The sequence below is a fragment of the Stegastes partitus genome, unplaced genomic scaffold, assembly GCF_000690725.1.
Source record: "Stegastes partitus isolate 25-593 unplaced genomic scaffold, Stegastes_partitus-1.0.2 Scaffold657, whole genome shotgun sequence".
Lineage (NCBI taxonomy): Eukaryota > Metazoa > Chordata > Actinopteri > Pomacentridae > Stegastes > Stegastes partitus.
In genome coordinates, this window is record NW_007578388.1 from 334917 (window position 1) to 350452 (window position 15536).

Below are 15536 nucleotides of genomic sequence, written 5' to 3' on the forward strand. Positions count from 1 at the left end.
TTCATCTCCAATAATTAGCCTCAAAGATCTCGACTCTCTTCTTTTATTGACGTAACCAGTCAGAATTCACACCAATCATCTTTTTTTTTTAATCTCAAAAAGCTTTGGCTCCCGAAAGTAGTCGTACTTGTCATTGCCTGGTGTGAACTTCCATCATAAATACTTTGAGTCCAGTGGAGCTGGCAGTGATCGCTCACTGATACTTTGGCAGCTCCAGCCCTGATCCATCCATCCATCATCCCACAGCTACAGTCCTCTTCCTCACAACTCCACACTTTGGCCTCGCAGATATTTTAGAAGAAAATTGCTGAGAAATAAAAACCCCACACAGTAATTTAGCAGAATTCATATTCAGGAGGGAAACTGCTTCACATTTCCTGGCCGCCTCTGGTCGGATTTACAGGAACCGATCCCCAGCAGGGAGCGTCGTCAGCATTCAGCTCAGGATTCACAAATAAATAATCGTACAAACAACAACCGGCTTAGAATGAGCATCATCCTCGTCCGCTTTTTTTTTTTTTTTTTGGAACAATGTCAGAGATATTTACAACCTAATGTAAGCTTAGATTTACAGCTTCTTCCTTAGATTACATTCACAGAAACGTGGTGGAGTTGAGCTTATGGCTTCAGACAGCAGCGATGCAGCTCCTTCACTCTGGTCACGTCTAGAGTCTGGAGAAGTAGTTTGTTGAACTGGAGGATGGCGGTGAGAGAGTTCCCGGCCGCGAGGCGACCCGGTCATGCGTCCACATGCTGGTTAGGATTCAACAGATGCTCAGAGCAGAGTCGGCCGGGTTTCATTTACACCACAACAGAGGCTCCGCTGTCTCCTGTCGCACAATATCCAGACAGAAATCCATCCCAGTCTCTCACTTTTTTTTTTGTTTTTTCTTTCCCTCCATTTTCATTTCCAGCCACAGAGTTGCAGCCGCAGACGGCCTCAGTTGCTCTGAGGTTTGCAGAGGTCCTTGCTCTCCTGATTCTGCTTGTTCAGAGCATCCAGAGCCGTCGGCGACTCCTTCCCGTCCTCCAGAGAGCAGTTGGACACGGCGTTGGCCATGATGCAGAACTTCCGCAGCAGGATCTCCCTGAGCAGCAGGTAGACCCACGGGTCCAGGATCTGGTTCAGGGAGGCCATGCGGATCGCCGTGAGGAAGAAGTTGCAGTCCAGCTGGAGGTCCCGGCTGGTGCCGTTGACGGGGGCGACCAACGTGGAGTTGCATTCGTGGGAGGAGACCTGGGTGGAGATCATCCTCAGCATCAGCACCTGGAGGGAAGACGAGGACAGAAGTGAAAGTAGCTTCTAGAGAATTTGTGTAAATGTCTCTTTAAGAAAGTTTTTTTAGAAGAACTGAACAAACACCGACTGACTGAGAGAGGACGGGCACAAGAAACCAAAACTGAACTCCTCAGAACATCTGGTTCTGTATCTGCAGTACCTCCATCTACTGACCAGAGTTCTATCAGCATGCGTGATGGTGGTTGGTCAGAATAAGGTCTAGACAATGGAAGGACCGCTTTACCTCCAGAACACACCAGAACCATCTGTAGACAGGATTCACTCTGAGGAGAAACTCTTTAGACATGTTCATATTCGAACTCTGCTGAAATGCAGAGACTACTTTGGTGTTCACATGTTTTATAGAACAGTTGAACCTCACTGCAGCATTCAGAGCTTGTTGACAGTCTTTAGATTCTCCCCTGATAGAGTTCAGTTCTGGTTCTGGTTCCATCCTCTTGGGTGTCGATTCTCCGCATTGTTCTCAGACTGACTTCTGGCAGCAGCTGAGCTTCACATGTTCGTGATGACCAGCTGGGAAGGTTAAAGGCCAGGAAGCTTGTGAGCGAGCACACCCTCCCCAGACACAGACTGTTCTCTCTGCTGCCATCAGGGCGGCGTTACCGCTGCCTGAAGGCAAACACAGAGAGGATGAGGAGGAGCTTCATCCCAGAAGCTGTCCGTCTGCTGAACCTCAAACAATAGACTCAATAGACCACTCAACTGGTCACGCTGCACCTTGTATTTATACATGTATATAGTATTATTTTCTTTATTTATTCCATCTCCTTTTGCAATGTTTGAAAATTTGATTTATTTATTTTGCTTATTTTTTTTTATCCCTTTTTCTCTCTCCCCTATATATATATATATTCGTATATATTTTTATTTCTTGTGTGTTGGTGTTGTGTTGTTTTTTCTGGTGTAGCAATTTCCCTGAGGCTTTATACCGAAGGGATCAATAAAGTTTTATTCTATTCTATTCCATTCCATTCCATTCTATTCTATTCTATACATTCTTATTTTTATTCATCGCTTAATATTGTTTCGGTGTGGAACAAGTACGCAAAGTATTTCACTGCGCGTTACACCGTGTATAACTGTGTTCGTGACCAATAAAGACCTTGAATCTTGAATCTTGGAAACACTGTTTCCATGACATTATGATGATCAAGCCTGAACATGTCGCTCTTCACATCAGCATGAGGTGGAAATTGAATTCTCAAACCAAACCTTTGTACGTGTCGTATGCATGTGTCGAGCTCACACACTGTCATGGTGTTCACTCTGAGCGAGCTGAATCTTAACATTTACAGTTTTTGACTGTTAAAAAATTATTAATCCTGTCTACAGATGGTCCTGGTAGGTTCTGGAGGTAAAACGGTCCTTCCATTGTCTAGAACTTGTTCTGACCAACCACCATCACACATGCTGATATGAGCCTGGAAAGTTTACCCAGAATGCACTTTGTAAAGTTTCCTCTAGTAAATGATCAGAAACCAGAAACACATCCAGGGTACCAATGATTGTTTCTATGACTCTGTGTCATAGACATTAAACTGCTGCAGTCTGACTGTTCACACTATGAGACATCCCATAATACTGACGCTACCAACTGTTTACAGAGGACATGAACAGAAACCAGATCCAGTGTTCAGACTGGGACACCTGGATGAATGTAGAATTCAGCCTAAACCTTGCTGTGTCAATTTTGCTCTTTTGTTGGTGGTTTTACATCCTTCTGTGGTAATTTTGGTCCCTTTGGGGTGATATTACATCTTTTTTGTGCCAATTTTGCCCATTTTTGTGATGATTCTCTGTATTTTTGTGCTAAAAAATATTTAAAATTTCTGAAACCAGTTGTAGTCTTTACACTGTGTCACCTGGATGGATGTAGAACTGATCTGGTGTCAGTTTCTACCAGAACTCAGATGTGTTCTTCCTCCTAAATGTCATGTGTCTATCTGCTGTACTGATGAAGTTCTGAGGCTCAGAAATGATGGAAAAAGTCCATTAAAGTGATAAATCTGGACCCTCCTCTATGGACTTCAAGGACCTGGAACTCTGGAATATTCACAGTCTGAAGGTAGAACTCTGGTCAGTAGATAAAGGTACTGCAGATACAGAACCAGATGTTCTGAGGAGGTCTTGGGGGGAGACACTCTGATTGATTTTCCATTTTTCTGACTTTGTGCGCAGCCTCCTTTATATACAACATGTCATGCAGCTGCAGCTTCTATTAATATCCTCTGCGGCCTGTCAGACATGTGCATGACCTCATGGCAGCGAGCAGCAGAAGCTCACAGAGCAGGACTCTAAATGGATTACACCTTAATGGAGGATGGCAGCAGCGTTTTAAAGGAATCATACATGACAGCATGAATCTGAGGCAGAGCAATAACGGAGAGGTGAGTGATCGGATGGTTGAGTGGAAACAGGAAAGTGTCCGACGTCCTGCATCACGTCCTCAGTGACATGAAGAAAGCTTCAGCATGAAGCTGTGTAGATCCTCAGAGCTTCAACCAACTGGACTCGCTTTGTTTCTAAAAAACGTTTTACCTCCATCCCAGCCCCCAGCTACTCTGGAAACACGGATCAATACACATGTTAAACTTTAAAAAACGTTTCAAGAACATTAGGTGAAAACGTTTGGTGCTAAAGTTGTTGAGCTGCAACGTTCAGAGAATGTTTAGAGGACGTTTCCACAGACGGTCGCTCTGAAACCAACATTTGAAAAAGTTTTGCTAAGAATATGTTTAGAACGTCTTTAGAGAATGTTATAAGAACGTTCTGGGAACTAATACATTTTTTAAAAAAGAGCTTATCACTAGAATTTTGCAGAACTTTTTCAAAGCATGTGAATAAAAACTCTGTCTGGGAACCATCCTCTGAGTGTTAAAAGGTTCTGTCTCGTCTCTTCTTAGAAATTAAAACATTACTATAACTTGTAGATAACGTTAGCCAATGTTGTGGAAACGTTCCCAGCTTCAAGGATTTTTGTGAAAATTGTTTTAAACTGAGATTTGTTTTAAAGAAAACTGCTGTTATTTTATACATTTTCTCTGTTCTGTTAATTTACAACTAATAGCCAAAAAACTGGTATAAATATACATGTTGAACTTTTAAAAAGTGTTTCAAGAACGTTAGGTGAAAAACATTTGGTGCTAATGTTGCTGACCTGCAACATTCAGAGGATGGTTGGAGAATGTTTCCACAGACGATTGTTCTAAAACCAACATTTGGAAAAGTTTTACTAAGAACATGTTTAGAACATCTTTAGAGAACGTTATAAGAACATTCTGGGTACTAATAAATTTTTTAAAAAGAGCTTATCACTAGAATTTTACAGAACTTTTTTAAAGCATGTGAATAAAAACTCTGTCTGGGAACCATCCTCTGAATGTTAAAAGGTTCTGTCTCGTCTCTTCTTAGAACCTTAAAACATTACTAGAACTTGTAGACAACGTTAGCCAATGCTGTGGGAACGTTCCCAGCTTCAGTAATTAAAACCAAAAGTCCAGCTGGTCTGTGTGGATTCTCAGACAGTAAGCAGCAGCTGGACTTTCTTCTCTTTCAGGTTCTTGAAGATGTTGCAGAACCCACTTGGATGAAGGTGGAACTTCTTCTAGAACCTTAAAGAGAAGTCCAGCTGCTGTGTCCTGAAGCTTTCAAGAATCTTTTGGTATGAATTCTGGGTTATTCCAGCAGGACGTACCAGCAGCGGCGACCAGCAGATGAGCAGGACGCACATGATGCCCAGCAGCTGGATGACGGTCTCCGTGGTGAGCCGCTCCCACTGCCGGGACGCCTGCGACGCGCCCGACTTGGTCTTGCAGCGGAGGATCAAACCCCGGATCGTCACCACGTTGCAGGAGAGCGTCACCAGCAGAGAGAAAATCCCGAGAACGGCGAAGGTGGTGGCGAAGAACTTGTTCCCGGGCGTCTTGCTGTCCCCGGTGCTGATGAAGCACCAGGTCCCGGGCCACTGGCGCGTGTACTTCCCGACTCCGGCGATGGGCAGCAGGGCGAAGAGCAGCACCAGGCCCCAGATGACGGCCAGGGTCTGCTTGGTGACGCTGGTCTTCATGTGGTTGGAGTACCAGTGCGGGTTGGTGATCGCCATGGCTCGTTCTATGGCCATGGCGCTGGCCAGGAAGAGCGCGCACAGGCCAAAAGTTGTCATGCACACGCCGAAGAAAGCGCACAACTTCCCAGAGGGGTCGATTCGTTCCCACTTCAGGTCCGCTCGGTACACCGAGATCACGATGGGACTGGTGAGGAGCTGCCCGAACAGGTCCGTGAGCGCCAGAGAGCCGATGCACAGCAGGAAGGACTTCTTCCTCTTGTTCTCCTTCTTCCTGTAGGAGATGTAGACCAGCAGCAGAGCCAGAGCGTTCCCCACCATCCCGGTGACCATCATGGTGATGGGGAAGCCCACGGACACGGACCGGCAGCTGGAGTTCTTGGTCGCGTTGCTTTCGCGCAACGTCTTGGACACGTTGGAGCCCAGCATCGCTCCAAAGCTGGTTCCGGAGTCCTCTGGAGAACCGCAGCTGTCCGCACTCATCCTCTCCGGAGGTAGAAGCTCATATACAGCCGAGGCTCCGTGTGAACCCGTCCAGCTCCATCCTGCTCCGAACCGCTCCAACTGACTGCGCTGCGTAAAAGCGCGTCCAGACTTTAAGCGCTGGAGGCGGGACCAGCGCGCGCCCAGGAGGAGCACAGCGGAGGCGGCGAGAGCTGGACATGAACCGAGTAATGAAGCCAGCTTCTGTAGGAGGTCTTCGTTCTGGGAGAGTTTCTGCATTTTATTTCGACTAATGAAGCAAAATCCATCCGAACAAGGTGATTAGAAAATCAGAAAATGTTAATTAAATGCATGTTTACAAGATAAAAATGTTAAGTTACTAATTTAAATAAACCTTTAAAGTTGCAAACATTATTTTTTAATGAGTTGTTTTGACAATAAAGTGTTGATACACAACTACAATGTGAAATATGTCAACAACAACAAATTATTTTCCTAAAAGCTGCTGCATGAAAAAACATCCAGAAGCTACTGAAGCAGATCTGACTGGAGCAACTTAAAATAAAATAAAATAAAAGTGTGTCAGTCTAAACACTGTTCATATTTATGGTATCTCAGCACATAACACTTAAAATTAATTGATTCCAACTTCAAGTATGTAGTTAAAAAATTTAAAAGAAAGAAAGGAAGAAAAATAATAATAAACTTAAAGACTTGTGTTTATGCTGCAAGTCATTAAATAGTTAAAAAATAAAATATACTTGTGTGTAATCTGAAGTCATATTTCTGCATTATTTATCTGTTAATTTAGTTTTACATTTAAGTTGATAGAACATTGGAGTCACTGAATTTCAAAAATATGAAAAAAATTAGAAGCATGTGTTCAGAATTATGGTAATTAAATACAGAACACCTTTAAATTACTCTTAAATAACACAGAAGAACCACTGGGGACGACTTTACAAGAAATAAAAAGTATATTTAAGAGGAAAGGTTGATTCCTGTAACTCTGGACTTTGTTGGTTGGAAATAAAAGTCTGAACCCAAAGATTGATGCAAACTGTTGACATATTTTTTCCTGTTGAGCACAAACATGATTATTGTTTTGTAGAAATTAATAAAAGCAGAAGCAGAGGAGAAAATCTGATTTTAGGAAATTAACTTTTGCATCATTTGTCATCGGTACAAATAAAAGTTCTTTATAAATAAAGTTTCATCTTCCTGTGATGTCTGAATATATGACGCGTTGGTGTTCACTGAACTCAGTCGGCTGCACTTGAACAAAACAGTTTGTCTCAATGCTGTTGTGACAAATTAAATTACGTTCGACCAACAAACTAAGCCGCAGGAATTTTTAATTACTGACTGATTTAACACAAGATTACGAGTTAATAAAGTCGTTGTTTTTCCACAGTATTTAAAAGCCACTTCTAAATGGGACTTAATGTAATTATTAACAAGTTTTCCATCTAAACTCAAGGCTTCCAGGTGACATCAGAACATTCCCAAATTCATTGCTTTTGCACAAAGTTAAAGAAATGAAACTGAAATGTTCTCTATCACATCTCTTCAGCCTCTGACAGTCTTAAACTATCCTGTTACTCTTAGCTGAAATCTTGAATTCAAAGTGAAAAAAGAAGCTTTTATTAGCTGTACAATGACAAGAAAGATTTAACTGTAGATCCTCAGTCATGTTAATCCTCAGAGCTTCAACCAATTGGACTCTTTGGTTCTTAAAAACATTTTAGCTTCGTCCAATCAGCTGCTCTGGAAACAAGGAGCTTAAAAACTGTTTAAAACTGAGATTTGTTTTGAAGAAAACTGCTGTTATTTTACACATTTTCTCTGTTTTGTTCATTTACAACTAATAAGCAGTAAAATCTCAGAAAAAAGGCATCAATGTACATGTTAAACTTTTAAAAATGTTCCAACAACGTTAGGTGAAAAACGTTTGGTGCTAAAGTTGTTGAGCTGCAACGTTCAGAGGACGTTTGGAGGAAGTTTCCACAGAAGGTTGTTCTGAAACCAACATTTGGAAAAAGTTTTACTAAGAACATGTTTAGAACGTCTTGTTGTTATAAGAACGTTCTGGGAACTTTAAAAAAAAAAAAAAAAAAAAAAGCTTATCACTAGCATTTTGCAGAACTTCTTTAAAGCACAAAAACAAAAACTCTGTCTATGAACCACCCTCTGAACGTTAAAAGGTTCTGTCTCGTCTCTTCTTAGAACCTTAAAACATTACTAGAACTTGTAGATAACGTTAGCCAATGCTGTGGGAACGTTCCCAGCTTCAAGGATTAAAACCAGAAGTCCAGCTGGTCTGTGTGGATTCTCAGACAGTAAGCAGCAGCTGGACTTTCTTCTCTTTCAGGTTCTTGAAGAAGTTGCAGAACCCACTTGGATGAAGGTGGAACTTGTTCTAGAACCTTAAAGTCCAGCTGCTGTGTCCTGAAGCTTTCAGGAATCTTCAGAAAGCTTCTTACTAGAAATCTTGAATTCAAAGTGAAAAAAGAAGCTAAACTGCTTTTATTAGTTGTACAATGAAGATCTATTCCATTTAATTCTATTCTAGATTTAAATTATGGAGCCGATTTGATTCTTTCACCTCAACTTGACTTTAGTTTTAGACGAATTAACGCAAAAATTGGAGTTTAAATGACAACAGGACTCGTCAACTTAACGTTTGCGACCTTTAAGTTTGATCTAAATCAGCGTTTTTTTCTGTAAACATGCATTTAATGAAGTGCTGGGATCAGGATTCACTTCAGTGTTTTAGGAGACGTGGAGCTGCTCAGCGTCGCCGGCCGACCGTTTATCTCTGCAGTCAGACTGTGTAAACTTTAATCAGACTCTGCACACCGTTAAATCTGTTCTTGTTAAATATAATCGCTGCTGTTTAGCATCATAAACGCGTGGTGTCATTAATTTATGGGCCGTAACGCTGAGCTGAATGGGTTTTAATTAAGAGCAGCAGATCAGCTGCCACCTGTTGACCAAAACCAGGGACTGAAGCTCAGAACCAGCAGAGAATCAGAATAAATCATCGAGTCAGAGGTTTTAAATCACTGCAAACCTGCTGCTGAGGTGAGACCGTCTGACTAAGGGTCTGTTTTATACATTTCTCCTCTTATAAAAGGCCAAATCTAAACTGTTTACACATTTAAAGGAGCATTTTAACCGATACCACCATGAAACTTCTCTAATTAGATCAAACTTCTGACGAGTTTGGATCAATTTTACACATAAACATGCCAACGAGGCAGCATCTCGTTAAATCTGAACACATTTGCATCAATTTCTACAACTGAAATGTGAACTTTGGATGAATTTCGTCCTAAACTTCCTGTTTCATTTTGCCTAAATATCACTTATTAATGAGGGGATGTGGGATCTCTCATTTGATGACTCCACAAAGATCAATCGAAAGGCAAAACTATGACATTTAGCAGCATTTTAAGGAACAAAATCTTCCATAAATCAGGCTGTAAGTGAACAAAACCCTTCAGTAAGTTCTGCTGAGGTGGAGAATTCAGATTAGTAGGAAAAAGTCAACTTAAAGTTCAATAGAATCCACAATTTCTAGGTGAAAATGTTAAATATCACAATGAATTTATCACATTACCTCGAATAACCAGTTGTTCAGTTACATTAAGACGCTTTTCTTTTTGTTTATTTATGTTTATGTAAATGAGGATTCATCTAAAATAGACAGAGTGCAATAAAATAAACACCTAAAAGTGGATTTTGGATGATTTTTTTTGCCACTTTTGCTTTTTAAAAAAACAAGTTATGGAAGCAAAAACAGCCTAAAATTTCAAATTCAAAGTATTTTTAAATTCTAAATTTCACTTTACTGCAGTTCTTCTCCAGTGCAGCACCAGGTACAAGAATTAGAGCTTATTTTTATTTATTTCTCAGCATATTTCTACATTTTTATCTTTTATCATTTTTAAAATATTCTGTTCATTTGTTAATCTAAGGTTTGTATTCTATTAATAGACTTTTTTCTGTAGAGGAGTCTTCATATAGTAATAAAAACGTCTGTACAAACCAGATTTAACGCTGAACCTGTGCTCCGGTTTCTCTGAACACTCAAATCAAACACAGCATTACCAGGAGTCAATGTCGACAGGATTTTATTTACACGTTAACATTTTAGTTGTTTAACCGATAAAAAGACTCTAACTGCCACATTTCACCATAAATGTTTGTTACTCTCGTCGCACTAAAACTGGAGCAGAAAAGTTAAAAAAAAAAAAAAAAAAACAAACAAACAAAAAAACTCATCGAGCTCATTTGCGTCTTAAGTGACGAATGAAGAGGAAGAAGTTCGGTACAGCGGTGCCGAGACAGGCCACGATCGTGTGAGGACAAAAAAAACAAAAACAAAACAAAAAAAACCCAAATACAGTAAAACCAAAGAACTCGCTGCCATTTAGTGAAAACAAGAAACATCAAAAAGTAAAATACTTACCTTGAAAACCCCCCAAAAACAAAAATTTACCAAGAAAAGTAAAGAAAAAAAAAAAGGCCAAATCTCACAGCTACATCTCATGTGTTCTCGTTTGTGGTTAAAAAATAAAAGAATGAATTCTTTTTTTTTTTTTTTTTCTTTAAAGTAAAACAAACACTATGTCTGGTGTTGTTTTGCTCCAATCCCCCCACATGTGAGTGAAACTAAACGCCTCTCCTGGTGGACATGAAGCAGAACGGAGGAAACGGGTCGCAGCCTCTTCACAGGTTCTGATCTGGGACCAAACATTTATGTATCTTGGACACCGATAATCACAAACACTTATCACAGGTCGGGTGTGTTTTTAAAAAGGGAGAAGTCATGTTGCTTCTTTTATCTCTTTTTTTTTTTTTATCTCTGAGGGAAGTAAGACTTTTGGAGGTTGTATGAAATGAACAGCAGACTGAAGGGATGCGGTTGGTGTTCCTCTGCAACACAACATGCACTTCTACTAAGATTCCTTTTTGTCTGGGTTTTTCTTTCTTTCTTTCTTTTTTTTTTTTTTTAAAAGGCCCTAATAAAGTTATTTCTTTTTTGAACTGGAGCCAGAATGGGAGGATCCGGACGACTGGCCGCGGCGCCTGAAATGAAATAAAACACCAGGGGAAGAAGGAGGAGGTCAGCCGGATCGGGACAGCGGCGCTCAGCCGAGCAAAACATGAAGCAGAGCAGTCAGAAGAAACACCACAGTTTGACTCAAACACGTTCTGATTGGTTAAACTAGCACAAAGCCACTCGGCAGCTTTCTGTCACCGGTAACCAGCTGGTCCGACTTAATCTAGTCTGGTGGAGTCGATGCAGCTCATTAGAGGCATTTCCAAGGGTTGGTTCTGACCCAATCTATCAGGTGGAACTAAAAACGACTTCCTGTCGGCGTCGACCAATCGTTTAGGAGCAGCTACATTTGTGGAGTCATTATTTGTGAGTGATGATTCCAGTTAATTCTAGGTGTCGGGTCTGACGGCTATTTAAAGTAATACTGTCATGTTTCATTAACTTCATCTAAATAACAACTTCAGACCGTGACCATGTTTAACTGAACTCAAAGAATCAAGCACAGAAAGTGTTTCCAGACTGTTAAACGGTTTCTTTTGGAGCAGCTGGTGTTGAATCAACATATTGAAGTTGATCGAACTTACAGTCTTCCTTAGATGTATTCATCCCATTCCATTAAAGAAAAGGCAAAACTCACAACAATCACTCAAATAACAAGAAACTGAAAAAAGTAATAATAAATAAAAATTTGTTAAATTATAATTCAGTGAAATCAGACGTTGCTTTTGAATTGTGGTTGGAAAGAATGATTAAAAAAAAAAAAAGAAAGAAAGAGAACACACCTGATGGCAGTGATCGGCTCAAAGGGTTGTTCAACTAAATATTAGTTTACGGGTCCCATCATGCTTGTTTGCTTGTTTTTTTAAATATTTCTGTTGAACCACAATTCAAAAGCAACGTTATGATGTCCATTAAATGTTTATTTATTATAACTTTTGTCAATTTCAGCTTATTTCAGTGACTGAAGCTGTTTTCTTCCTTCTTTAATGGGAGCCATTGAATACATGTGAGGACGACTGTACTTCTAACAGTTGGGTTCAGTTTAATTCAACAGGTTTGTGTAACTTCACTCTTAACTGAAGACGATCCAACGGACTTGTTCAAAGCCACGATTCTAAGATTAGATCAACTTCATAAAAACAAGTTTTGAGTGCGACCTTTGAATTAATGTCATTATGTAAAGCAGTGTTTCAGGGTAACTAAACGGTTTCTTTCAGCATCATCCAGCTGTTTGAGCAGCTTCATGCTCTTGTGTTGACTCAACATTTATCTGAGGGTTGGTTCCGACTACATTTAATCAGATTAACTCATTTCACTCTCGTAAATGAAGCTGGTTCAACGGTAGTGCCTAATGCTGAAAGGAAGCTGTTTAATCACTTAAAAAACTTTATTTAATTAGCGCCAATATCTTCTTAATGACACTATAATAAATTGCACTCTTTGAATGAACCTGATTAAATCCTGTAAAGTATTTCCACCTTATTAAATAGTTTTCTCTCAGTGTTTCCAACTCATTTAATCTAGTTGGTCCAACTCATTTTACAGTGTTGAAGATTAAATGAGTAAATTAAGTTGATTCGATTCAAGTAAACGAAGCAGCTTAATACTGAAAGTCATCAATCACATGGAAATACTTTCTGTGATTTAATTAATAATACATTTTGAGTGTGACCATATTTAACCGCAGTTAAAAAATAACTTTAAATAAATAATGGAAAGTATTTCTACATGATTAAACAGATTTCTTTCAGCATCGACCAACTCTGTTGGAGCAACTTATGTGTCAAGCCAGTGTCATTTATTCGAGTTGAATCAACGTATTTCTAACGTCCTACTTAACTGAATCAGGTTGAGCAAACTAAATTATTAAAGTCGCACGAGTGACTTAAGTTGATTCAACCAGAGTAATTAAAGCTGCTCCAAGACACTTAGTTCTAACTAATAACTACATTTAACTGCTCCCAAAAAACTAACTCTTTAAATGAACTTAATTATGTAAAGTATCGCCACAAGATGAACTAATTGGTCCAACTTAATCTACCTGTGTCCAGTCAGCGTAATTTATTCAGGTTGATCCAACTTGTTTCTAAAGGTTGGACCAACTCATTTTCAGTAATTAATTTAATCTAAATACTAACTTTTGAGTAGCCACATTTAACTGAACTTAACTAAAGGTAGATTGTTTTATTCTGTCTCAGCATAAATTAAGCTAATTAAAATTCATTTGTTGATTATAAACACAAAAACTACATTTAATTACGTTTATCAGTCTGTTTTTACAGCGTACAGAGATGTGAGCAGCATCGTAACAGCGTGTGAACATGTTTGTGTAAATCTGAGCTCCCATAAGCGAGGCCACAGCTGCCTAACAACAATCAGTGCCATTGTGGTATTCCACAGAAACCCAAACCTTTCGGACGAACGTGATCGAGATCGCCTCCGTTTCCTGCCTCCAGATGAGGACCTGGAGCGACTTCGCTTCGGTCTCCTCTCCGGTGAGGAGGAGGGCGAGCGGGACCTCTTCTGGGGAGAGGAGCCCTTCCCAGACCTGGAGCTGGATCTTGTGGAGGAATAAACCAAGCAGCGAGGTCAGTACGGCCGAGGCAGGGTCTCAGCAGGGTGGGCATTTATCAAGCTTCTCTGGTTAGCTACTACGGACTGATGGTGCTCAGAGGTGCTGCTGGAAGCTTCTCAAAATGGATCAAAACATTTAGCTTCACTTCAATCCGGTCACATTAAGTCAGAGAGCAGAACCAGAACCTCTCCTGAGAGATGCTTGATGAAGACCCCAGATGTCAAAACTCTAATCAAACTTTGTGCTACTTAAACTCTCAGGCCTGATGTAAAATCCTGACTTTAACCAAGTGGCTGCAGCCTGAGTTTGCCTTATGGGTTCAGATTAAAGCAGCCTGAGCGAGCGGATAGAATAGGATGTTCTGGAGCTTTGTGCCAACACATACACTCCCTGCAGGGAGAGAGTGCATGTCACCTCATTCACCTGGAGTGGGACCTCGAGCGAGATCCAGATCTGGAGCTGGAAGAGCTTCTAGAGCGGGACCTGAAAGACAAAAAACAGAAGACCTTTCCAATATTTTCCCAATGACAGCGACTGGTTACTGTGGCAACGCACAGACGTCCTGTTAAACTGAGAAACACCTTCACTACTCCTACCTGCAGCATTACTGGGACAATTTATTACATGTTTAAGCTATTTAGGTCATTCAAAGACCAGTTCCTCCTCAGAATCATCTGCTTCTTTATCTACAGTGACTTTAGTGCAGAGTGTTGTTAAAAACTGACACCAGATCAGTTCTACATCCATGCAGGTGTCACAGTCTGAAGGCTACATCTGTCTTTTTTTAAACACAAAAATACAGAAAATCACCACAAAAATGGGCAAAATTGGCACAAAAAGATGTAATATCACTCCAAAAGGACCAAAACTGCCACAAAAAGACACTAAATCAACTCAAAAATAGGCAAAAATACCCTGAAATTACTGCAAAAAAAGATGCAAAACCACCAACAAAAGGGCAAAATTGACACAGCAAGGTTTAGGCTGAATTCTACATCCATCCAGGTGTCACAGTCTGAACACTGGATCTCGTTTCTGTTCATGTCCTCTGTAAGCAGCTGGTAGCATCAGTATTATGGGATGTATCATAGTTTTAAAAGTGCAATTTGCGTCTGGTTCTGTGTCTCCTCTGACCAGGACTACCACAGTGAATGTATAGTCATGACAGTGAAGCACAGAGGTGGCAGCATCATGATATGGAGGAAACTTTGAAAAGTGCATTCTGGGTAAACTTTCCAGACTCATGTGTTATGGTGATTGGTCAGAACAAGTTCTAGGCAGTAAAAGGATCATTTAACCTCCAGAAGAGACGTGATCTGGTGTCAGTTTCTACCAGAACTCAGATGTGTTCTTCCTCCTAAATGTCATGTGTCTATCTGCTGTACTGATGAAGTTCTGAGGCTCAGAAATGATGGAAAAAGTCCATTAAAGTGATAAATCTGGACCCTCCTCTATGGACTTCAAGGACCTGGAACTCTGGAATATTCACAGTCTGAAGGTAGAACGCTGGTCATTAGATAAAGGTACTGCAGATACAGAACCAGATCTTCTGAGGAGAACTTTTTCCAGCTTTGGTTGATTTTATATGGAATTATCCAACTAAATATATGTACAGCATGACTGGATCATAATAATTGTCTAAACTGAAAGGAAACAAACCGACTACACTTCATCTCATATCAGCCTGTTAATCAGTCATTTCAAAATAAACCCAAACTACATTAATAAAGAAAGCATCGCTGTCAAAGACACCCGAGAACCCGGCAGGAGGAACGATTCAGTCTGACGTTAGGTGGGGAGGAGTGTGAAGAGGAGGGAACACAACAAATCAGAACAAACATTCGATTGATGTGGATCAGTAAATCAGAAGAAGTTTGAAGCTGATACTGACATTTTGCCCGGAGTTACCCTTGACCTGTACCCTTTTACCTGGACCTCGACCGAGAACTGGAGCTGGAGGAGCGTGACGACGAGCGCGACGAACCGGACCGGCTGCCCTTCTTCTTCGCCGGTTTGTCTTCCTCGTCGCTCGCGTTCAGGTCGTACTTGGACAGGTCGCCGTCTTCGTCCTCGTCTTCATCATCCT

The 15536-nt window shown here is 40.6% G+C and overlaps 2 protein-coding genes across 2 annotated transcripts in view; both read right to left on the bottom strand.

Annotated features, from left to right (window-relative positions):
- Positions 1–508: 508 nt before the first annotated feature.
- On the bottom strand, positions 509–5792 carry ptger3 (prostaglandin E receptor 3 (subtype EP3)). Its single transcript, XM_008290154.1, has 2 exons — positions 4995–5792; positions 509–1267 (listed from the first exon to the last, which is right to left on the bottom strand). The coding sequence occupies exons 1-2, from the start codon at positions 5790–5792 to the stop codon at positions 941–943; spliced, it is 1125 nt and encodes a 374-aa protein (XP_008288376.1). The 3' UTR covers positions 509–940.
- Positions 5793–9926: 4134 nt separating this feature from the next.
- The window catches only part of zranb2 (zinc finger, RAN-binding domain containing 2), a 9904-nt gene continuing 4294 nt past the window's right edge, over positions 9927–15536 (bottom strand). The window contains exons 7-10 of the mRNA XM_008290153.1: positions 15380–15534; positions 13874–13933; positions 13286–13435; positions 9927–10901 (exon numbers count right to left, since the gene is read on the bottom strand). Of these exons, the coding sequence (XP_008288375.1) occupies positions 10844–10901; positions 13286–13435; positions 13874–13933; positions 15380–15534 (423 nt within the window). The 3' untranslated portion in view covers positions 9927–10843. The remainder of the gene's footprint in view (positions 10902–13285; positions 13436–13873; positions 13934–15379; positions 15535–15536) is intronic.